General features: G+C 41.7%; 1 protein-coding gene across 9 annotated transcripts in view; it reads right to left on the bottom strand.

The window, feature by feature from the left end:
• Nucleotides 1-682: 682 nt before the first annotated feature.
• The window catches only part of DAB1 (DAB adaptor protein 1), a 1,195,266-nt gene continuing 1,170,267 nt past the window's right edge, over nt 683-25,681 (bottom strand). For 5 of the 9 annotated variants that reach the window (XM_023187666.3, XM_023187675.2, XM_026454157.1 and 2 more), the window contains 4 exons: nt 21,462-22,010; nt 17,710-17,837; nt 17,246-17,356; nt 683-4,040 (listed from right to left, as the gene is read on the bottom strand). In XM_023187666.3, the coding sequence (XP_023043434.2) occupies nt 17,261-17,356; nt 17,710-17,837; nt 21,462-22,010 (773 nt within the window). In that variant the 3' untranslated portion in view covers nt 683-4,040; nt 17,246-17,260. Of the gene's footprint in view, nt 4,041-17,245; nt 17,357-17,709; nt 17,838-21,461; nt 22,011-25,681 lie in introns of those variants that run through there. The other 4 variants (XM_023187691.2, XM_023187713.2, XM_023187703.2 and 1 more) reach the window with 3 other exon arrangements.

The following is a 25,681-nucleotide window of genomic DNA, read 5'->3' as shown; positions in this document are numbered from 1 at the left end:
TTTTTTGCATCTCAATGACCTAATTGTAATCTGGCTGATTATTTGATTTAGTTACAAAAGGAAATAAAAATCACACACGCACACACACACACACGCATACATACATATGTACACAACACCCACGTATATTCATTTTTTTTCTGTTCTTCAATACATACAATCCAGCTTCAGTCCTTTTTATTTTGGTGTGGATTTCTAGGGGAATGTAAAGAAAGATAAATACTTCCTTTTTGAGTCCCTTAAAGCAGATGACCTTCAAATGAATGATGGGGAACTCTTGACACTCTAGATTAATCTCCGTTTTCCAATCAATAGTTTAATTGTTTTTTTGTTTTGTTTTAGGGGAAGACACAATCCATAGGGCTAGTCCCAGAGCCTTTCCCAGTTTCAAAAGTCCCATGCTAACTGTGGTCCAAATACCACATCTACCCAGGGCTTGCTTTTTTCCTGACAACATTCTCCTTCCTGTCTGTGGCTGCTTTCCCAAGCATAGCAAGTACTTGAATTCAACTGAGGGCTGACACATTGACCTTACTCCCCAGTGAAGCTTGCTCTTTTTAGCCCAGGGCCAGGAAAACAGAGGCTGTCACTTGGTCAGATGGAATCTTAGGCAAAGCAATTTCCTCTTCCAATCTAAGCCTGAATATCCCGTGGAAACTTGTAGAATAAAGCCAGGCTAAGGTGTTGTTCTCAAACATGTTTATTTGTAACAGTTTTACATGGTGTGTTACAGAAATTAATGGAAAATTTCTAAAAATTTTGCTGTTCTGTTGAATGCATTGTACATAAAGTTAAAAATAATGTGTCCATATATGTTAACAAACTGTCATCTGAGGTAAAGTTAAAGTAGGTCTAGAAATGTACTGCAACAGTCATTTTCTCTTTCTCATCTTTATTAAAAAAATATGTGTCAGAACGCAGAAATTGAAATGAACCAAACCCACAGAGTAAACATTTGTTTAAAAGAAGGTGCCCGGTACATTACATGATGGGGTTTCAGGAGACACTGGGATGAGTACGAGCTATCAAAAAAGTTTTGCGGCATGTAAAGATTGAAGAGCTATGGAGAATGGGGACAAAATGACAGGTGGCGTTTCCCTGGTTTCAAAATTTAAAGTGACAAATTTAGTGCTAGTGGAGGATGAGGAATTAACAGTTGTACACATGGATTTTCTATTGATCTAACCAGAACTGTGCAGACTCCCCATGGTCTTTTGGTATTGGCACCTCAGCTCTTGCTTGGAAATTTCACTGTATTCCTGGGACAGGATACGGTGGTTCCGGGCTCACCAAACAGTGTTTGGAAAAAAAAAAAAACAGAATGCTGCCAATGAGAATATGGATGGCAGTTGAAAAATCTTGACTTTATTTCCCTCACTTTAATGCATCACTTGGGCATCTTCTTGAAGTTCAGAGCCAGTTATATTTTCAATCATGTTCAATGAAGGAGGACAAGTCCCCTGGACTTTCACCTTCTGCTAGGAAATTAACTCCAGATGGTATACCTGAAACAGCAACATCAGCCAGAGTTCCCTTTGAATGTGTCAGAAGCAACTCAAAGAATTGGTATAATGGTGTGATACTGCAAGACAAACTCAAGACAGCCATATTGAGGGAGAAGATAGCACCACTTGTTTAGAATCAAATCATAGACAACAAAGCAATTTAAGCAATTTCCCATGGGAACTGCCTATCTTATCAAATCCCCAGAAAACAATCGAACTGGTCTCAAGCCAACTCTTACAGTCATTCCACCTTTCCCATCTTCCCCTTCATGTGAAAGGGCTACCTAATCATAAAATGTTTGCTCATTCCTTGAGAAACTCTGTGGACCAACAGGTGATAGCTACAGAGGGAGGCAAACGGCCCTTCTCACTTTTCTGGTTCTTCGGACCTTCCACATTAGGATGACATTGACATATATTCTTGAATAGACATTTGGTCAGTTTATCTAACTGAAAAAAACATTAGACTCCTGTGACCTGATAGTGTAAAATGTGGGCTTTAAATGATAACCATTACCTTGATATATCACTTTTCTCTTTGTGAACAAGTATACAATCATTTTCAAATCAATCTCCCAAATCATTTTAGTTTCTATTGATATGAAGAACCAAATACAGGCCTATTCAAATCAATCATATCAATGGAAATTCTACTTTTCAAATCTTAAAACCAAATAATAATTATCCTCAAATCCAATTAATCACACGAATCTTTAAAGTTTTCTTCTTAGTGTTAAAACACTAAATTCAACATACTGTAACTGCATAGGAACATCAGGAAAACACACTTGACCTGTATAACAATTCTCTGTAGGGCAAAAATATATAGATTCTTTATGAAAATCATGTGCTAAACATACGAACCAAACACTGCACTTTTTGTCTCATAAGTGTAAAAAAAGGAAGCTTAGCCTCTTCTGTTTCACGTACAAACAGTCCAGTGATTTATATGGGGTAGGTGGGAGTGGGGAGGTGGGAGAGTTTCAGAATCTGAATTCTTCAGAATGTGAATTGTCTTTTTCTTGTGTTGCACGGAGGGTGGGGACTCTCGTGGAAAGGCTAGATGATGGAGTCACGTGCTCCCTTCCCGTTCACTAGCTGCTGATTGGCCAACTGCTCGTGCCAGCGGTCCCTGCACTCCAGCTTCCTACCATATGCTCCAGAATAACATCTGGAAAGTGAGCCCCATCCATCAAGTTTGTCACACCTTGCACTCAATCTGCTACCTTCTCTACAGTGTAATGGCATTATTAAAAAGCATTTTCATTAACATTTATATTTACAAAAAAAAAAACAACAATTTTTTTTTTCATTAGAACTCCTTAAAGCCATTTCCCTTAAATATTTAAAGAGTTTAATGGTAAGGTTTTTTTTTTTTTTCAAGTTATAAAATAAAAATCCCATTTGAATTTTCTGATGTACAAAAAGAGATAGAGATGAACCATTTGGACCACGGAATCAGTTTGTTATTCTGAATATGTATGCCACCATTGTTCCTTTAGAAAGTTGGTTTTTAAGATCCAAAACCACATTACCAGAATTGTACCAGAATTATTTGGCAAATGACTTTTCTTTGAAAATGGCACGTGGAGAAGACACTTGTCTGCATAGCATCACAGCAGCAAGATATCGGAAAAATAAAAAATATCATTTTATTGTACTTAAGAGTTTAGAGCTTCTTAAGAAATCAGATGCATTTTTTCATCTTTCTCATCAATGGGATCTGATGTCTTTTCCTACTCACAGAATGAAGGTTCAAACTGAAAGCTGTCTTTCTTCACCAGGATGCAGAATAGCTAAAGGATTGTTTTGGCAACATTCTTGATCATAACAAAGAATCAACCACTTATTTGTCTTGTAATTTCAAGTTAATTCATTTCACTGAGGCTTTTTTTCTGCCCAGTTAGATTTCTTCACCCATATCTAAAAAAAGTCAAAAGCAATACAAAAATTCGTACACCTACTAATTTTCAAACATGACAAAGAAAGGAAAGGGGGGAAAATGGCAGACCAGGCCCCAGGGAGTGACAAAAAACACATCATCCTATGTGAAAAGGCATATGGATGACGATATTGTGGTCACAGAAGACCCTTTGCTTTTGCTTAAAGAAGTCAGTTCCAACCCTGTTGTAATCCTCTGATGCCTGTCACTCCAAATTTGGTGTCTCAACAGGTAGAGAAATAAAAAGGGAATTAATAATTTTGCACACTGGGTCACCTTAAACCCAGCTACGAGGGCTCAAATATTTGTTGGGTAAGCATTTGCTTGATTTGTGATTTAATGTTGGGTGGATCTTTCTATACTTTTTTGTGTGTGCTGCCATAGATATCTGCCATTGGTTGCCAAAAACGCTTAGTTCCCTCTTCTGAGCGAGTTCCATTGGGCAATCATGAATTTCTTGTGGGATGAGGTGAAAGAATACAAGAGAGCCTGTCGTGATGCTGATGTCCATGCCAGTCTTGAGCACCCACCACGAGCTCGTATCGATGCTATTTCTTAGGTCTATTGATCTGCGTGTAGAGAGGCTCCGGCTCCTGTGGATAGAGGAACAAAGTGAGGCCTGCCCTTTCCACTTGCATGGATTTTCTGAGACAGCTTTTGGAAAATGGGTTTAGGATTAAAACAGAAAAGTGACAGTTTATGATGGATGACCTTAGGTTATTTTTGGAGTATTTGATGAGGGTGCATATCATTTTGGCAACACTTTTATCATCCAAAATAGCTATGCACTCAGTTCTGTCTTTCGTATTCAAGTTGGAACTGATTGCCCTGTTAGGGAAGTAGCATGGTATAGTAGGGAGTTAGAAAAGCTGTGTCATGTGGACAAGATACTTATCCTGAGTCTTGGTTTCTCCAACCACAAAATGGGAATAATACTGTTTATCCTATGGGGTTCTTGAGGGAATTAGAGATTGCATATATAAAGTATCTAGCACAATGCCTGGTAGCAATGCATCTTCAGAAAATGCTAACAGTTACTGTGAGTCAAGTGGACATTTTTCCAACACAGTTTCATAAATGTCTACTTGAGAACCCTGAAATTCTATTTCAAATTACTCTTCTACAAACAGTGATGCCTGGGTGCAGTGTTGAGCAAGAGAAACAGCAAGTGTGTCTTTGACTTTTAATTACAAGTTTCTGGACTTGTTTCCATTCAATCTGAGACCTCCGCTTTAGACAATCATTTGCCTATACACCCAGGGGGCTGTCCTGAAGCACAAACAGGGATTTTCAACCAGCATGTAATGCAGCAAACCTGCAATCCACACCTAGATAGGAAACAGTGTTCCACCCTATTTAAACCACGTCAGACTTCAGCTGATGTTGAGATGGCTCACTGTGCACTGGCCAAGAAGACTTGATGGATACTGTGGTTTTAAGCATGCACAGGACCTTCTGTTAAAATTGACCTTTATGCTGTCACTCTTGGAGGTCTGTGCCAGAATTAAATGGACACCAGGAAATCCTGATTTTACCATATTTTATATATTAGCTTGTCTCCTGCCATGTCATATAGGTTATTATTATTTGCTTATTTTCTTGAAACTTCAAAATGAATTGGCATTCTGGGAGCCCATACCATGTGTTTGGCACCATGCTAGGTATTTTCAAGTACACTGTCTTTTTATCTCATCACAACGGCCTTGTAAGGCAGATGCTTTCTCTCTTTTGCAAGGGTAAAATTAAGTACAGAGAAGTTAAATAATTTGCCCACGGTCACAGAGTTAGTAAGTCCAGAGACATAAGAACTGAAAACAGGGTCCAGGGGCCAGCGCTTTTTCTAGTCTTTTACAACAGTGACCATTAGAGACAGAGAGAGAGAGACCCCAATCCTTCCATCTGTAAGTGCTTCAGAGTTTACAAAGCACCTCGTGTCTTATTTATCTGCCTTATAGTCCTGGGGGTGGCTTTTATTTTTTGAGTCCTCCCTTTGCAGACAAAAACTGAAGTTCTGAGAGGCTGTGTGATCTCAATGTCATTGTGCTGTCTCTCGTGTGAAGCATGTCATATTGCTTGCTTTCTACTGTAAAGTGGAATGGCCTAGAAGATAAGGTTGTCCCGGCCCATCATTGTACAGATGAGGAATCTGAAGTCCTGTGAAGACAGCTTTTGTTTCTACTTAGTATCCATGCCAAGAGTAGACCCCAGGACTCCTGCCATCAGATCCAATTTCTGGTTCCTCTAGAACTTGTTATGTTTGTATTCTTCCAATGGGAAGGAACTGCTTTCCTTGAGGCACCCTATCATGCAGTGTAACAAAGTGCCAACTTGTCCCTCCATGCCTTCCACCCATAGACTTTCTACTGCCCTTGGAAACGTAAATAAGTATAATCCTTCTTCCAAATGTCTGATGACAGAAAAGTATGGAAGTCAATTCTTCCATGTCCTACTTCTAGGTTACCATTTGCCAGTTCCTTCTGCCATTTTACAAATATGAACCTAGCACAGTAGGTCCTCAATGAGAGTCTGTTGAATTACTGAATGACTGTAATGCTGTTTCTACTTTCCTCATAGTTCTGATCCCTTTGTCCTAAATACACTCTAATTTGGCTTTATTCTTTCAAAATCAAATGTAGCAAAATCTATAGTAAGATTATGATTTATTAAACACCAAATCTATTCCTTTCCAGTCTCTTGAACGATTTCAAACACCTGTTGTAAGGCTAAACATGTAACTTTATTGCGTGTTTGTGTTCTATAAGTGCGGTGGGTGGAGTCAAAAATAGTTAAGTACAACTACTGAAGAAAAACTTTTTTTTTTTTTTTTTTTTGCTTGTGCTGGGCTTCAAGGACGCATCTTTCTTTCTTTCTTTTTTTTTTTTTTTTTTTTTTGAGACGGAGTCTAGCTCTGTCGCCCAGGCTGGAGTGCAGTGGCCAGATCTCAGCTCACTGCAAGCTCCGCCTCCCGGGTTTACGCCATTCTCCTGCCTCAGCCTCCCAAGTAGCTGGGACTACAGACGCCCACCACCTCGCCCGGCTAGTTTTTTGTATTTTTTAGTAGAGACGGGGTTTCACCGTGTTAGCCAGGATGGTCTCGATCTCCTGACCTCGTGATCCGCCCATCTTGGCCTCCCAAAGTGCTGGGATTACAGGCTTGAGCCACCGCGCCCGGCCAAGGACGCATGTTAATGTTTCCTGGGTAGACGTTCTTAGCCCATTCTTCTTTTTGGATGCCCCAAGAAGTCAGGCTGCCTTGATTTCACCCTACAATTTGCTGTATTCTAATTTTGGAAACTAATTTATCCAACTGAAAATGACACCTAAAAACAGAAGAAGACAGCAGGCTCAGACAGGGTAATTAATGCCACACTGCATTAACTTTCTGCAGCTGAGATAAATATTCACACATCTCCTGCTTGCCGGAATTTAGCTTCAAATACCCATCACAACACCAGTAACGACTGCAGTCAACTCTCAATTATCCCCACTAATGAAGGGGAGCAGTGGTGTGGAAAACCCCAAGCAGCAGATAATCCCAAAGTCTGACACTGTGATGCATTATACGTTTTGGCAATAGCTCTACCTTCCTGGTTATGGAATCTTAGACTGTCAGAGTTAGAGGGGACCTAAGGAATCATTTGATTTAGAAATTTCCAACCTGGCCTCTGGCAAGGTCATAATGGGGTCTTTGAATTATTTTCAAAATTCCAAAAGCCTAAATGGAATCACACATTAACATAACATGCTGTTGATGTTTTTGTTTCGTTTGTTTGTTTTCTTGTGGCAGATTTGTCCACATCTCTGCCCTGCTTCAAATCCTTCAGAGGTTCCCCATCACCCACAGGGTAGGTCAAAGCACCTTCTCCGGGCACACAAGGCCCATTAGTCTCTTAGTCCATTAGAGATAATAAATACCCCTTCTAGACCATGAATCAAAACTCTACCTTCAGGTCACATAAATCATGTTAAAAAAAATCTTTATGCTGCTCCAGGATGATCTTTCTGAAATGGATTTGTCCATGCCAGTCTCCTGCCTGGAACAGCCCTCCTGGCTCCTTGTCACTCAAAGGAAAAGGGAAATTCCTCAAGACTGCACATAATGTCCACCTTCCCAACCACCCTCATCTACTGCCACTCTCTCCTACACCCTACCTTCCAAACCCTACTTGGGGTTCACCCTCACATGCTGGAATTTTCCCATCTCTGAGACTTCATTTAGGCAGTTCCTTCTGGCTTTGGAGCCTTCTTTGTTCCTGAAGTTCATACTTTAAGATATAGCTGAAATAACAAGGCTTCCTGGACGCTGCAGGTGACATGAACCACTGTTCTCCTGGATAATTCAGAACCTGTGCAGATCTCTGTCTTCACTCCTACCATGGCATCTCCTAGCATGTTCTACATTGAGCTCCACTGAGCCTTGCATTTCAGTATCCCGAATTCTGAATGAAACTTGGAACATGGGAGGTGCATCCACTAACAACATGAAGAATGAAGATACGAATGAGTAAATGAACAGTTCTTTTCTTAGTGGAGTTGTCAAATACTTGTGAACTTTAATATGATTCTGACATATTAATATCTTTATTTTTAGATAACAAAGTAGATGGAAACCATATAGTAAAAGTTAAAGCAAAATCCACCCTCTACCCTTTCTGTAAGTGAAACACAGAAGACTAAGCACAGGAGACTAAGTCATGCAGGCCTAGCTTAGTGTTCTCCTGACAAAGCTCTGCTGCAAAGACCACCAGGGGCACATCTGTAGTTGAATATGTTGAGTTATTCCTCACCACAGAGGGAGGAGCAATGAGGCATCTCTGGAAGATGCTGTTAGAAAGAATGTATGATAAGATTTGGTCTTAAGGTGAGTGATTTGGGGGATGGTCAACAAAATGGGGTTTTTCTCTGAATTGGATGCTGTCATAATGTGGGGGTAATTCTGTGATTATCTTAACAATACTTATCTGGAAGGCAAGAAGAACAGAGCAAGGTTGAAACCAGGCTAGAGAAATGTTTCATCAGTTTTCCCGTTTTGACAATGTTCATTTTTTTGCCTGTGTTCAGCCCTGATGACCTGGTGGTCTTGATTTTGTCTTGACCTATCGCGGTCACTGAGGGGCCTTGTCTGATGCTGATGGTATGTGAAATGTTGATGCTCAGCAGGAGAATGCCAGGACCTCGCTGTGGGGGTGGGCCTGCACCTGACTGTCAGAGGCTGCTGTTCTTTTTCTTACCATCACGCATTTAGCAGCCCGAGGATTCTGTGCAGAGCACTTAACGTCTTTGGGTGCCAGTTTCCTCATCTGTAAAATGAGGCTAGAAATCCCCTCTGTGAAGGGGAACACATGTTGATTGTCTAGCACAGAGTCTGAAACACATGACATACTCCAAAAAACATTAGGTCCCTTATGTCTGGGAGTGTGGCTTCATCCTCCCTTTACAGACAATGGTTTTAGGCCTAATAATCACCTGTGGGTTTCTTTTCAAATGGCCTCTCCTTCATAGCACATAGGTGCAATTGCAGATGAGCTCTCAGTTATTAATATAAGAATGGCGCTGGATCAGCCCAGGGAAATTGTGCAGAATGAATGTGGAGTTAATGCAAACAACCTGGCTGCAGGCCCTTGTGGGTAACAGAAATTTCCACCGTTTGCAAACTACTCCATACATCCTTTAACTATCTATGAATTATGTGCTCAACTACAGCAGCCAAGTGGACTCACAGAACTGGAGTAATAATGGTATATCTCTACAGAAACTTTTACAGTCTATATATGGTCTTTCCAACGTCACATGATCTTACTTGAGCTACACACCAGGACCGTGCCTTTAGTGTTCCTGTCTTCATTTTTTTTATTTTTTATTTTTTTTTTTAAGACAGAGTCTCACTCTGTTGCCCAGGCTGGAGTACAGTGGTGCGATCTCCACTCACTGCAAGCTCCGCCTCCCAGGTTCACACCATTCTCCTGCCTCAGCCTCCCGTGTAGCTGGGACTACAGGCACCCACCGCTGCGCCTGGCTAATTTTTGTATTTTTAGTAGAGACGAGCTTTCACCGTGTTAGCCAGGATGGTCTCCCTCTCCTGACCTCATGATCCGCCCGTCTCGGCCTCCCAAAGTGCTGGGATTACAGGCATGAGCTACTGCGCCCGGCCTCCTGTCTTCATTTTACAGCAAAGAAGCCTAGGCTCCCCGCAGTTGGGTGACTTGTACAGTTACTCAGCCAGCACACAGCAGAGCTGGGACATACTGCTTTTTTTTTTTTTTTTTTCTTTTTTAGATTTTTATTTGTGGGGAAACATAAACATAACCTTTGCCATTTTAACCACGTTTAAGTGGACAATTCAGCAGCATTAATTACATTCACAATGTTGTGCAACCATCAGCATCATTTCCAAAACTCTTTCATCATCCCAAAGAGAAACTCTGTACCCATTAAGCAATAACTCCCAATTCATTCCCCAAATCCCCAGCCCTAGTCTAATCCACTTTCCATCTCCACGATTTTACCTAGTCTTATTTTTAAATCAATTTCAGTGAGGTATAATTTACGTGCAATGAAATTTACCCATTTTAAATGTACAGTTTAATAAATTTGACAAATACAGCCATGTGAGCTATAGAACATTTCTTCACCCTAAAGACTTCTCTTATGCTTTCTCAGTCAACTCCCTATCTCAGTGCCAGTTCTGATCTGCTTTTGATTGCTATAGACTAGGTTTGTTTTTTTCTAGAGTTTCATGTAAACACACTCAAGTCTTTGTAAGCCTACTATCCTCTCCACTAGCATGTGTTCCCTCTCATAGAAGGTTGAAGCTGGAAGGGCCCTCACGCCCACAGCTCCTTTTCTGCATGCAGAAACTGAAGCCCCAGACACAAAAGGTACTTTCCCAAAGCCATACAGGAGACAGTAGAGAGCCAGGGAGCAGCCCAGGGTTCGGACTCCCATTTTTGTGCTGGTTTCCTTGCTTTCTTCTCCCAGCCCCAGCTCTTTGGCATGAAGTATAAGGGCAAATGGTTTCCTAGGTCACATTATAACAAGATGCTCTTGGAGGCTACCTAAATTGTGCAGATTACTTTCTGCCCATTTAATATTTCTTGCATTTGTTTTTGGAAAGATTGACTACCTTCGACAAAAGTATGTCAAAAGCGATATATCTTACTAGTGGGGCGAAGACACTGCATGCTGACAAGGGTGGTCTCAGATGTGAGGTCGATGGTGCGCCATGCAATCTGCTTGCTGAGTGAGCCCACTTATGCCCCATCCTGGGGGCCTAGGATAAGAAAAGCGCCAAGCCAAGCTGGGGATCAGACTAAAGCTGGAAGGTGAGCCAAAGCTTGAGTCCCTCAGCATTACCCTGCCCAGGCAGCAAATTCAGCCTCATGGTCTTTTAGCCCTAGCACTTAGGACTAGCTCAGTGGGAGTTTTACATTCCTTGGTTTGACAAATGAAAAAGATATTGGTAGTCAGAGTGGAAAAAGGCTAAAATAACTCAAAGTTCTGTCTGAAGCCATGTGTAGGGTCAAGAAGAATGCATGGGTTTGGGAAGCCAGAAAGACCCCAGAAATCTTCCTAACTTCCTATATGGACTTAGGCGAGCATCTCACCTGATTGGCCCTCAGTTCCTTCATCTGTAAAGTGGAGTGAATAACATCTACGACCCCAGACATCCTCCTAACTTCCTATATGAACTTAGGTGAGTATCTCACCTATCTGGACCCCAGTTCCTTCATCTGTAAAGAGGAGTGAATAACATCTACCTTACAGGACTGTGAGAAGTTACAGGTCAGCTCGTATAACATGAAGTATCTTAAATGCTGGCAGTCTTCTTTTGCTTTATATTCAAACAAAAGGGAAAACAAAGCTTTCTGACCACTTTGAGTCTGAAAGTCTAGCTGTTAGGGTAGAAAAGTCTTCAAAACACGAATGGATTTGATGATAATTGACACTGCTGAATGCCCTAGTTCCTGGGGTCTTGGGTGCTGAAACCCGCTTGGTGAATACAGAGACGCACCACCTGAGTTTCGAGGCAACTGTGCATGTTCTGAAGGACATTCTATTTCCCCGTCAATAATAACAACAATGATGGGCATCAATGATCTCTTTTATGCATGTACATCATCTTTTTCGGCCTTGTTATAAAACAGATGAGGACGCTGAAGTTGCTGACACCAATTATCTACCATAAGCAGGAAGGCCTTTTCTGAGTAAGCTCCCGGTCACTGGGAGTGGGTTGCATCTAGGGCTGTTAATCTCTGGGGATCCTAATAAAGTCAGCATATTTTAGGGATTCTGTCTTCTCCTTTGTTAGAAGGGAATAGAGACAGCCTGAGGGAGAGATGCTGCTGGAACATCTTATTTGGGGATTAGTTCCATGCTGTAGCTGGGTAACTTTGGGCAAGTTAGACGGTCTTAAAATGTCAGAACTGTAAGGACCTGTGGGAACTGTTTTACAGAAAAGGAAACCAAAGATCAGAAATGAAGCCATCTGCCTCATATCACACATCTAAATTGATGTGATGCTATTAAAACTCAGGTGTCCTGATTCTGTTTGAGTGAGTTTGAATTATTTAATCTGGGTCTAGATTCAAATCCTGGTGCTACTACATGTGAATCTCTGGCTTTTAGCAAGTTGTTATAACTCTCTATCTTGCCTGTAATATTTGTGAAATGGGAATAATAAAAATACCTGAGTGCTCCTGTGAGGATTAAATTAGGTGATACTAGTAATTTTAAAATATCTTTTATTATTAGTAGTAAGTGAAAGGCATCATGATTACCTTCTGCAGTGGTTCTAGAAACAGTGAGCCCGATCTAATTCTGTTAGCCAATTCTGGCAGCTGCCTATGTTTGTAAATAAAGTCTTATTAGGACATAGCTACATCCATTCATTTATGCATCGTCTTTTGCTGCTTTCCTGCTACAAAGGTAGAGTAGCTGCAATAGAGACCATATGGCCCACAAGGCACACATATTTACAGAGAGTTTAGCAACTTCTGGTTAGATGATCAGTGTATTCTACTTGTACTCACTACTCCAATGGCCGAAACCCATATGGAAATCTCCATGTCTAGCCTTGATTTCTCTTTTGACCTCCAGAGGTTGTATCCAGCAGCCTACTGGCATCTCTACTTGGAAGTCTCATGGGAACCTTGAGTTCAATTGGTCCCAAAGTAAACCTGCCTTCTTTCTGCTCAAACATGCTGCTTTGTGATCCTTAGCACAGTGACTGGCACCATGTAGATCCCCATGCCAGGAACCTGGGCGTCATCCTACCTTATATCCTCTTCCTCACCTCCCATGTCCCTTCGGTCTTAACCTCCTGTTGATTTCAGCTTGTAAATATCTCTTGGCACTATGCTTGAGGTCTTGGCTGACACTGCCCTTAGCAAGACCCTGGTCATCTTCTGCCTGACCCAGTGCCATCACTCTCCAGCTACAGGACCTCAACAGGGAGTCTCTTCATAAAGGTCCAAGGAAGTGGGACACTGTGCCTTCCAAAAATGTAGGTTGGACTTGTCATTGAGTTCTGTGTCCATAAAATAGGTCATTTTCCGTTGTTTTGTGGTTCTTTTTATTTATTTATTTATTTATTTATTTATTTATTTATTTATTTATTTATTGAGATGGAGTCTCGCTCTGTCGCCCAGGCTGGAGTGCAGTGGCCGGATCTCAGCTCACTGCAAGCTCCGCCTCCCGGGTTTACACCATTCTCCTGCCTCAGCCTCCTGAGTAGCTGGGACTATAGGCACCCGCCACCTCGCCTGGCTAGTTTTTTAGTATTTTTTGGTAGAGACGGGGTTTCACCGTGTTAGCCAGGATGGTCTCGATCTCCTGGCCTCATGATCCACCCGTCTCGGCCTCCCAAAGTGCTGGGATTACAGGCTTGAGCCACCGTGCCCGGACTGTGGTTCTTTATTTTAAGGGTCTGTTTTTTGGTTGTATTTAATAAGAAAATGGTAATAATGATCCCAAATACATGTACTTTACTTTCAAAGCTTATAAAACACTTTCATTTTCATGATATTATTTGCTTCTTGGACAGCTTGGGGAGAGAGCTATTGCAATTATCTGTGTTTATCCATATGAAAGGATATATGCTTACCTAAGGTCACCTGCTTTGGAAGTAAAAATCAGACCCAAGGCCCCTGACTCTGTGTTTTGTGTCTTCCTTTCTTTCCTTTTCTTCCCTTCCCTCCCTTCCTCCTTTTTTTCTCTCTCTCTCTCTCTTCCTCTCTCTCTCTCTCTCTAAGATCCTTCTTCCCAAAGCATCTGAGGTTCAGCTTTCCTTTCCCTGGAACACTAGAAATCCATCAGGTAATACGTTATATGTCTTGCATTCCCACTACGAAGATAAGTATTAAAAAATGACAGCAACTTATTATTTATGGCAATATCTATTGTTACGAAGGGAGGCAGACCAAACAATTCCCCATTGTTACAGATGCTACTCTGACTTGACAGCTGGGAAAGTCTGATAGGCAGTTTATTTACTTAGCCATTTAACCAAATAAATGTTTTCATTTTTCTTTCATCTCCTCAAAAGCTAACATTTCGCCCTTAAAATTGCTCCAGCAACACATCAGTGAAGTATAAATTACCTGCCATTCCCATACTAGCCATTATAATATTATTTTGGTTCTTTTTGCCCTTGTTGACCCAGTCTTTGAAAGACACGTGATGCTCCCAGATGGGAGGGTAGGGGAAAAAAGTGAAGTAATTGAAGATATTTTCCTTTATTGCTAAAACAGAACTGCTGTTTGAGATTGGCCCTGAAGCTTCCACCTGCGGGGGTTGAGTCCGTCTGTTTCCTCTTACTATGGTGTGATATGGCGTTAGCTTATCAACAGATGTCATCCCTACTTACTGAGAACTGTGCGGGTATTTCTAATAAAAAACAGCTGGTGATAATGGTTGCAAGGGTGATAAGAGGGACAGGACTCTTGCTTTCCAACCATATGAAAGCAGAGGGGAAAAAAATAAAGCCATGGACATAACTAACCCTGCATGGTCTCTCTTCTCCAAATGTTTGGAAAGGCACTGAGAAATTGCAGTCTGTAAATTTTCAGCTGGGTGGATGGGAGAATGGGATGGAGAGGGAAAGATCAAATGTGGCTTGTGCTGCTGTCGATGGAGGGACCCAGAATGGTTCTCCCAGACGTCCCCCATGTGTGTCACAGTGGCTATGTCTGCAAAGCTGGCATCTGCCCCTTGGCACTTGAATCTCGATAACTATGAAGTGGCCAGGCTAAGCTTTCAAAGGGAGAAAATTACTTCACTGAAGATTACAGTTCAGCCCTCCTCTGGAGCTGGGAGGTACTTATTTTGACTTGCAGGTGATTCTAAGACAGCTCATTTTTTGGTGAGGCCCAAACCAGGGCCATTCTGGATTATGGGATGGGACAAGCCAGAGAGCTAAGCAGCAGGCTTTTTTCTTTTTTTCCCTTCCAAAGCTGTTGTGACACATATTGAAAATTAATTATCTGAAGATAAAGTACAAAGCAAAACCAATGGTCTTATACATAAAGGCTAAATGTATAAAATCCAAGAGAGTGGGGAGCCTGCATTAATTGGATATATGTGATGATGATATTGATGATGGTGATGGTAATGATGATAGCAGCTAGCATCTATCAGGTGCTTTCTGTGTGCTATACACAGTGCTAAAAGCTTCACATACATCACTTTATTTAGTTCACACAATAACCCTATGAGGTGGACACTATTTTTATCCTTATTTTTCAAACGAAGAAAATAAAATAGAGAATGATTACAAAATCTCAGCAGTGTCACATAGCCAGGAAGTGGTGGAGCCAGATGCTGAACTCAAACAATGTTGTTCTAGAACCTAGATTTTTATTTTAAGCTAAGTACTCAGTGTCTGTCTCCATGCTAGATACTCAACATAAACTATCTCAGTTACCATTATGGAGAATATAAGCCCCTTCTAGCAGATGAAGAAACCAAGACTCAAAATTAATTTTGGTTCTTGCCCAAGATTTCCCACTATTAAGTAGCTGAGTTAGGATTTAAACTTAAGTCGAAATCCTGAGTTCTTCCCACACTACTGCTATGTCCATTTACAGCTCAGCTGTGGCTTGAGGTGCTGGACAGAGCCTTAAATGTGGAACAGACCAAAGCCCCATGAAACAATTTGGCCTGTAGGATTGTCTCAAGCTGAACAGGTTCATAAAGATGAGGGTTTGATACATTGATCTGCAAATGGTGTAAGTCATCTTTGTTTTCTAGAAGAACTTCAATTTTAGGATGATGTTTGCTGTTATCCTGATGAATGGCTCTTGTCACCTCTAGTTCATTCACCAAATTTTTCAAGGCAAGGTTGAGCATGTGAAATACAACTTAGGCAGGGGGTAAAAAACCTCGTGGGGAATCATCCCAAGGAGTCTGCCTATAGTCCCCAACTTTTCTTTTTCCTGAAACATTGACTTTGATTTCAATATGCCAACTCCCAAAGTAGCTTTGCAAGAGTGAACTTCTAAGTGAATCTTAGGTGGTTTTGCATGGCATGACATATAATTATATGCTATTGCACTGATACAAGATGTGGCAAACTATATAGTGTGTTAGGTTCTTTAATCATAATATCTATTAACAAAATACACTTTCAGAATACCACATTAGCTTTCAGTAACTGTCTAACTTACGTGTGGACTAAGACTAATTCTGAGGTAGCCTCAGAATCCATTTATGAGTGGTGAAAACTGTTTACCATTTTAATGGTTTTGACCATGCTGTTCAGAACTTAAAAGAGGAGCCCTTTGGGAATGGCCTTGCAGTCCTGTGTGTTTATAGAAAACTAAGAAAGTATCTGAAAATTGAACGCATTTGTCAAGAAGTGACCTTAGAAATCATGTCTGGGTAACAAGGTGTACTTCTGTCTCCTAAGAAGGTTTGCTTCATCAGCTCCTCTTTCTTTCGATCAAATCAGATGTATTGAAATTCAAGTGCCAAAAACCACTTCTAGTAAATGTAAGTACATCTCTTTCAAAGTAGCTGCTGATGGAATCTGAAGTGATTTGGTGGCAATCCACGTGCTGCAGCACAGGTGCAAACAGCACAGCCTCAGAAGTGAGTAGTACACATCCCTGGGCTTTGAATTTCACATCAGAAAGGGTGCAGGGTGCAGGGTCCTTTCTGGCTAGCCAAAAAGGGCTGCCTCTGATCTTACATCTCGATCAATCTTATTTCAAGCACTGCTTGATTTTGCTTCTTAGTCTGGCTTCTCTGTGTGTTTGGTGACCTCTTTAGATCTGCAGAGTGTAGGCAAATGCAGTGACATTTTGCTTAAAAGATTAAAGCATCCGGACCATGGCTCACTGAGAAATTATCAGGGTGGGCAGAATGTGTCCATCTCAAAATGTTGATGCTTTCAGAAACTAAATCCATGCTAAGTAGCATGGACCATGCCTCACTCTATCACCACCACCTACGCAGAACATATTATTAATAAAATAATATGATCAGTTCCCACTTCTCACCCCTACCACTACCTCCCAGAGTATGTCAAAGGTCATGCATCCATGAGAAAAGGCAAAGTAGAACGTAGACACCAGGCAAAGGGACATGGTGCAGACACTGGTAATATAGCTCAGGCAAGGAGAAATAGTGCAAACATCAGGAATACAGTTCGGGGAAGACGCGATGGTGCAAACATCAGCAATACAGCTCAGGCAAGGAGACATGGTGCAAACATTGAGGATGTGGCTTCAGAAGTGAAGAACAAACAAAAGGGAAAGCAGATAGCTTAAGGGTAAAGGAGATAAAAAGGACAGATACCTACCCAGACCTGCGCTATCTAGCTACCGGCCTGTGGACTTATATTATCACCACTGGGCTCCCCACTGGGCTCACCAAATGGATCACTGTTGGATGAGGCCTGTGATCCATCAGGCTAGAACACAAGAAGATAATACTTTTTTTTTTTCTTTTTTCAACCATTGAAAATATAAGACAACTGGATATACTTTCATGCAGCACAATCAGTTATTGTAAAGGAGGGTGCAATGGCATTTAGAGGATGCTACACCACAAATGTGGACTTGTAGTAACAATTTAATAAAAAGACAGTCTTTTTCAGCTGACTCATTTGAACACAAAAGAAAGCCCCTTTAGTAACCCCTTGAGAAGTTATGAGATTGAGCCAGCATTCTTTTCTATGTAGGCTTCCTCATGCATTATCCATTTCAGTTACAGAGGTCTTAATTTTAAGGAAAAACACAAATAAATAACAAACTGGTCACTTACAGCTTCTTGCTCTTCACTTTTGCTGGGACTTTCAAAGCCCTCTTCGAAGATGTCATCTGTGGTAGGATCACTGGCATGGGATGCAGATGATTTGGATGGAGAGCTCTGTCTAGGGGCTGGGGTTGGAGCTACACAGAGACCACAGAAAAAGAGCCATCTTAAGTGCCTCGCTGCAATCAATTTATCCCAAAGAAACCTTAGGAATCTGCTTAAATTTAAGTCAAATCTTAGGATTCCTCTTCCTATTTCCGGTGGAATCAGCTGAATATTTGAATTATTTCTCTGTACGTATTGATCTTTCCTCTCACACGTCTGACTTCAGGAAGGAGTTCGTCTACACTGATAGGTAAGGCAGTGGTTCTCAAAGGATGGTCCTTGGACGAGCAGCAGCAGTAGCATCTGGGGATTTGTTAGAAATGAAATTCTCTGACCCTACCCCAGATCTACTGAATCAGAGACTCTGTGTTTGAACAACCTGCTAAAGGTTATTCTGATGCACGATCAAGCTGAGATCTACTGGGCTATGGTTTGCTTTCTTCTTTCTGTGTTTCATCAGAGGGCACTTACTGAGGGCCTTTCATGTGTCAAACACTGTTAGAAATTTTACAGACAATATCTCTAATCCTCATAAAACCTCTTTGAGGTAGAGGTTATCCTAATTTGACAGGTAAGGAAAGTGAAGGTGGCTAATTTGCTCGTGGCAACTGGTAGAACCAGATTCTGAATCCTGGCACGTAGTAGGTATTCCATAAACACACGTTGAATAAACAGTAAGTGTCTCAGTGATCTGGGAAAATGGATGTAGCTGATGGCAACTTAACAGCTGGTACTTGATCTCTAAGGACAAAGGATATGCATTTTCTGGACTGACCCACCCACATCTCCTCTCATTTGTCTCAGAGGTGTAGAACAAATACGTCATTTGATACCACTCTTCTTTTAATAATTTCTAATTTGTCACTGAAAATACCAGTTACTGGCTACGACCCAAGTGAGCGGGTGGCACGCCTTGATTTAGTGGCTGAATTTTCATAATGACATAGAACTTAGAATCAGACAGTGAATGATGACTGTAAAACTTAGTGCATACTTTTTACTCTGATGAATCTATAGTTAGAAAAATGATGCTATTTCCTCATTTATTATTTATAATGTGCCAATGAGTTGGACACAGTGCTAGGCACTCCCCATCCATTATACACCCTAATACAAATACCTGCAAGCTGTTACTGTAACTCTTTTGTTTCCCAGATGGAGAAATTGCAGCTCAGAGAGGTGAGGTGACTTGCTGAGGGTTAACACAGCTATCAAATAGCAGCACTGGCATTTAACAGAGCTCTGTCTGACAGTATCCAGTCCAACTGTGCTTTTCTGTTTCTATTGGAGGTTCACTTTTGGTCCAACCAATCCTCTACCCAAAACATTCTTAAGGGGATACTGATGGGTCAGAGGAGATAACGACTGCTTTTTCCAATTTCATTCAAAATAAAACAGTAAGTTTCTGAAAAAAAATTTGCAATGAAATCTGTGTTGTTTCAGGAGATGACTATGGAACAAACTATATTGAAAGTGGGTTTAAAGCTATATGCAAACACCCTGAAGGGTAGTAGATGTTTAATAAATATTAGTTTAATTAGATCCTGAATTGTATTTGAAGTGGATTTTTGCTTACTAAAGGCTGAGAACACAGGCTGAGTTGCCAGTTCTGGCAGGTATACCTCTCAGACTTACCTAATGAAACCAATGGAAAGCATAAACAGGAGTTTATTTACGTAGGTGTCTTAATTTTTAGAAGGCTTTATAGGATGCTTCTAATACTCTAAAGCAGTGGTTCTCAGTCTGGGGCAATTTCATTCCTAGGGTACATTTGGCAACGCTTGGAGTCATTTTTCTCGACACTAGAGGAAGGGGATATAGGTTTCTCTCATAGAGTGATTAGAGGCCAGGGTTGCTAAGCATCCTATAATGGGACAGCCTCTGAAACAAAGAATTATCTAGTCCAACATATCAATAGTGCCAAGGTTGCCAACAATGCTCTAAAACACAACAGTAGCTAAGTGATCTCCATTTAGTTTATTTCATTCTCTATAACCTTTCCCAAATGCCTCTCATGTGCCAGGCACTAAGCTAGCATTATGAGAAGTACAGGAGTAATGGAGACAGTTCCTGCCCTCAAAGAACTTAAACTCTCCTCTTTTATTTGTAGCTGGCACACAATTCCATTGAAAGAGAGATGTCTGTTTTTAAAAAGATGCTTGCTTATTTATGCATGGCTGTCATTTCTTTAACATTTCATTTTTTATTCATTATTCCTCATTGAAACTCTGTGAGTCTGTGTAAATAGAGATGCCCCCACTATGTAGATCATATGGCCTGAGTGCAAGTGGTTTGTTTATACACACTGAGGGCATTCATTTTTCAGAACAGCATTCTGAACCTGGCTGAAATGACACAATCTAATTGTATTAACATTGTGGATTTCTTTTGACAGTTCACAGTACTGGCCATGCAGTGATCCATATCACCTGTGACAGTAATGAAACCACCAAACTCACTGTAGCATGAACCTTTTCCTTCCTCTTATCAGGTGTCAAGGCACAGGCTGAGTCACCAGAACACCTTCCCTGAATTGTGTCAAACAAGCATACACATGCTCAAGTGTATCTGGATTCTGATTTGGCCGCACAGTCACTGTTTTCCCGATGTTTGCAGAAAAAATGTGAGCTGGAGGAGACTCACTGAAAGCTGGAACTAGAAGGATGCACACTGCTCATCCAAGTCAATTTTACCAATGATAAAACTGAGTCTCAGAGAAGTCACACGCTTGCCCAGAGACACAGCTTGTGGTAGAGGAGTTAACACTGGAACCGGGGTCCAGGACTGCACAAAACCACTTAACATGTGCTAATAATGAGGATAAGAGATACTTCAAATTCTGGGAGTTCTATAATGTTTCGAGTACATATACCATTGAATCCTTTTAATAACCCATCCCTCACACAGATGAGGAAACCGAGGCTCACAGAAATAAAGTGCCTTGCCCAAAGGCCCAAAACTGGTCAGTAATAAATCTGATCTCCAGGTTTCCAGTCCAGTACTTTCTGCAGCACCATCTTTTTGTTCTCTTTAACTACCAGAAGCTTTAAGCCAAAACGAGGCTTCAGCTATAAAAGCTATTTAAGACCTTACGGCTGCTGTATCTCTGCCCTAAGTTTTCTCTTGATCCTTATTTTATATTCTAATGTTTAAAACTTGTTCCCCAAAGTTTTAAAGTTTGCATTCACTTTTATTCCAACAAACCACACCAAAATCTGTGTGTCATAAGCTGGCTATACATAAACAAATGAACGAATGCATGAGCAAACTAACAAAATCTTAAGAGGCAGAGTAACATGGTGGAAAAATACTAGGCTTACATTCAGTTCAATACCGCTTTGTCTATTGTCTTCATCCTTGAGCCTCACTTTCATTATCCATCAAACAGGTCTAACAAAATTTGTCATTAAGCATTATTATAAGTCTAAAAATAAACATGGAACATATGAAGAAGGTTTGTATGTTATCAGTGGTACCTAAATTTGTAGCTCTTAGTAGTAATAGTAGTAGTAATAGTAGCAATAGTAGTAGTAGTAATATAAACAAAGAGACCTGATTAATGCAAGCGAGATGAGTTATCTGACCCCAGAAACCCCACCTCCAGACATAAGTTATGGCTCTCATTGGGTTTTATGTCTTAAGTGAGGGGCACTCACGTGAGTTGGTCGATGGTGTGGTAGAAGTCACAGGGGTCAAATTCAACTGGGAGATGTCAAAGTCATCACAGTCGTCTGTATCCTGTGCCACCCCGACTTTGTTGAAGTAACTGGAGAAGGCCTCTGAGGTACAGGTGAGGGAGGGCTGGTCGGGTTTGCGGGAGGGCACGGGTGGAGGCTGGGCCATCTGGAAATCCTTAAACGTTTCTTTCCCCATTTTCTGCCTGGGCTTGTCGGTCTGTGGACTTGACCTGGTGGAGTCACTCGTGCCTGGGACGGTGGCAAGGGGGGTGAGGGGACCTTGGAACATGGCAGCTGGCAAAGGCATAACAGTTTGTGTGGGCATGAAGGCGGCTGGCGGAAACTGCCCGGCCACAGTTGGCCAGGGCTGCTGAGTGGCAGGAAAGAGACCCGGCTGGCCCCATGCGATGGGCTGAGCCCCCGGCATCACCTGAGCGACTGGTGGCTGGGCACCCATGACCATCTGCTGTTGGACGAGGGGCTGCTGGCCCCAGAAGGACGGGAGGACAGCGCCCATTGCAACGTAACCTGGGAGAATGAAAAAGAAGAGTCAGGTGTCCTGGGAAAGAAGGATGCATGGACTCAGGTAATTGACAGAAATGTATCAAGCACCAACTAAGTGCCAGACTGTGTGCCAGGGACTGGGGATGCCAAGATGAACAAGACAAAAGTCCTTGCTGTCATGGAGCCTATATCCTAGAGAAGTGGTCAGGGAAAGCCTCTCTGAGGAGATGATCTGTAAGCAAAAACTAGAATGCTAATAATCACATTTCTGTAGTTGTTAAAAGTTTCTAAAGTCTCACAGCCTCAGAAGCTGTGTGTCTCAGGGACAGGGCAGAAGGATGGAAGGCAGGCCGTCCTGGATTTTCTCCTTGCCTCCTCTTCCTGCTGCACTTAGGACCCTCTCAATTGCGTAAGCTCTCTAAGAGTCTGACTCTTTGTTGTAAAATCAGGTTATAATACCGTCCTTTGCAGGCCTGAGGCAGTGTGCAAAGTGAGTAAGAATCTGAATGTTGGAGTTTTAGAGACCTAGGTTAAAATTCAAGCAGCCACCTCTTAACTGTGTAATTTGGGGAGTAGTTCTTAAATCTCTCTAAGGCTCTATGACCTTATTCGTAAAATGGGTATAAACACCTTCTACCTTGCTGGGTTGATTTGAAGATTAATTGAGAGTACATATTTAAAATGTGGAGTATTGTACCGGACACAGGATCAACATTCAGTAAATGTTAGTTACTAGTATGGTTTGGATTAGATAGAGGCTAGAAAGTTACTTATTACATTGCTTGATGTACAAAAGACATGTCATAAATGGTAGCTAGAGGTATTATGCATGATTTCTGTATTATTATTATTCCAATTTTAGAGAATTAAAAAAACAGGGCCAGATGTGGTGGCTTATGCTTGTAATCCTAACACTTTGGGAGGTCCAGCTGGGAGGATTGCTTGAGGCTTGGAGTTTGAGATCAGACTTAGTAACATAGCAAGGCCTCATCTCTACCAAAAATTTTTAAAAAGTAGTGAGGAATGGTGGCACATGCTCAGAGTGCCACTGTCTCAGCACTCGGGAGGCTGAGGCGGGAGGATCACTTGAGCCCAAAAGTTTGAAGCAGCACTGAGCTGTGATTATACCACTGCACTCCAGCTTGGGTAACAGAGTGAGACACTTGTCTCAAAAAAAAAAAAAAAGAAAAAGAAAAAAAAAAAAAGAAGGTTATTGTCCACCCAGGGGCACCTCATACATCAGTATAGGTTACACACTGCAAAACCCCATAGCCTGTACTCATGTGTATTACCATGATAATTGTTAACTGTATTATTCTTTTTAGGTAAGACATATACATTTTAACAGGAGCACAAGCGACACTTGTTACAATAATAATAGTAACATAGCAGTAACAGCAACAAGCTCCACTTATTCAATGCCTACAACATGCCAGATACACTAGTATATGTTTCGTGTCTTCACGAAATCCTGGCAGGGTAGGTATTATTATCTCCATTTTAGGGATGAAGAAATTGGTGCTCAAGGAAAAGCAACTTGCTCAGGGTCATACAGGTTGCATGAGGTAGGAGCAGGATCAAACTGAGGTTGTCTATTCCCCCAAAGCCAGGGTTCTTTCCTTTGTGCCACACACTGCCTCACCCAGATGGCCAAGACCAATTTCTGATCTTTGCAGTTAATAGACCTTGCCTACTATTTGATTGTATTTGGATACTGCAGGCCTGCAGGAAATTCACATGTGCTTCCAGGGGTCCCCACCCTTCTCAGGGGGCACAATGGCCACCTCTATGTGCAGTTGAGCCTGAGAGACAAGTTCCCAGGCTGGGCAGAGCAGAGAATAGAGAAGCCAGCTTTGCCTGGGCCTCTCAAAACAAGCCTTTCCATGGCTGTCAGTAGGAAGGTACCAATGCAGTGTAATGAGACCAGGAAAAAAAGAGGAATGGATGCAGAGTATCCTAGCAACTTCCAAAGGGACAATGGGTGGGCGTTATGGCATTGATGATATTATGAGTCATCTCACTGACTCTTGTGAGCCCAGAGAGATCGAACGCAGGGTGTCTCACTCGACACTCTAGTCACAGATATACCTGCCTTCAACTGACTGATACAGGCTAGAGCCAACATTCAAGGCCTGGTGATTTTCCTTGCAAGGTGCCCATTTCCTCTCATGCCATGCTTCCCTAACAGGAGGCTCCAGAAAGGCACCAACAGGACACCTGTGCTTCTTGCTGATTAATCTCGCAGTGTTAAATACTTCTGCGGAATGAGACAAGGATGTCAACAAAAAAAATGGAGAATATCTTATAAGACTACTTTGTCCAACTGCACTGAAACCAGAGGGATGAAGAGGTCCTGGAGCTGAAACTTCAAACGTGAAGCTTGCTTAGCTTGCCTCGCCTGTGGCATAATAACGTAGTGACTTCAATCTACCAACAGATGAAGAATCCTGCAACTCTGTCTTGTTTTCCGATTTACTTTGATATGGCCCAGTGGTTCTCCGTGGGAGTGCTACTGCCCCCTAGGGGTGGCTAGAAAATTGGTGGGATGTGTTTTGGTTGTCACAAGTGGAGGGGATTGCACTACTGGCATTTAGGAGACCCAAGCATTGACAGTAGACATCTCATTACGTGTGAGACCAATGCATGTGACAAAGCATTATTCCACATCCTGTTTATGATCATTTGCACCTAGAATCGACTTTGAATTACACAGGAATTCAAAGTTATCTTTGCACTTGATTTTAATGCATTTAATTTTCCAGGAATTCAACAACTGTGCACGGGAGGGAAGACTGTATTTTTGGTTTGGAACACTGTCAAAAGGTGTTGACTATTTTGGAAAATGGCAGTCCCTGACATCCCTGACAGAAACGCTTCTCATGGTGGTGTAGCCACATGACACTTCTGTATCAGTCTGGACTTACAGCTGTGGCTTTCAATAGTGATTCTACTTACAGGTGTAGACATCTGACTGTTATGCCTTCTAGTGTGCTCATGCCTGAGTATTTCCTTATTTAAATACATACATTTTTATTACAAATTCTCTTTCCTTTCTGCCTTATATTAGAGACTTATAATCATTTTGAAAAATTGTGTAGCTAGACTACATTATCTATGAAATTCATTTCAAGGTATGAAAGGAGGTATTGTAAATATTTGTAGTAAGAAGGGGGTGCTGGGTCTGCAGGTGGAGAAGTGCCCATGGATTCAATCACCTAAGACCTGCTGCCCATTTTGGTGAATAAGGGGATGTTTTCACTCTCTTGACATCAAGCCTATTTTTGGCTTTGCTTTTATTCCACCCTCCTCGCTGCCAGGAAGGACTGTTTTAAAATGCATATATGGTACTTCACTGTCTTTAGTATAAGGCTCAGATGTCTTAGCTTGGCTATGCATCCTTGGAGGTCAGCCCCTTCCACCTCTTCATCACTATCTTCAATTCATATCCTCACTGCACCTTGCCCTTCAGCAGTTGCAAAGAAAACCCAACGTGCTGTCTCTTGTCTCTGCTGGCCCATCTGCCTAGAAAGCCATCCCGCTGCTTCTGTGCACGTCTAACCCTGATTTGCTCTTGGAGACTCGGTTCACTATCACCTCTGCTGGATGGCTTCTTGCTCCTGTCAGCTCCACTGGTCCTTCTCTGGGCTTGCACAGTCCTCTGCGCTCACCTGCATCATGACACTTGTCACACTGCA

This window comes from Piliocolobus tephrosceles, chromosome 1, assembly GCF_002776525.5.
Source record: "Piliocolobus tephrosceles isolate RC106 chromosome 1, ASM277652v3, whole genome shotgun sequence".
Lineage (NCBI taxonomy): Eukaryota > Metazoa > Chordata > Mammalia > Primates > Cercopithecidae > Piliocolobus > Piliocolobus tephrosceles.
This window is presented reverse-complemented; position numbering and strand designations above follow the sequence as displayed.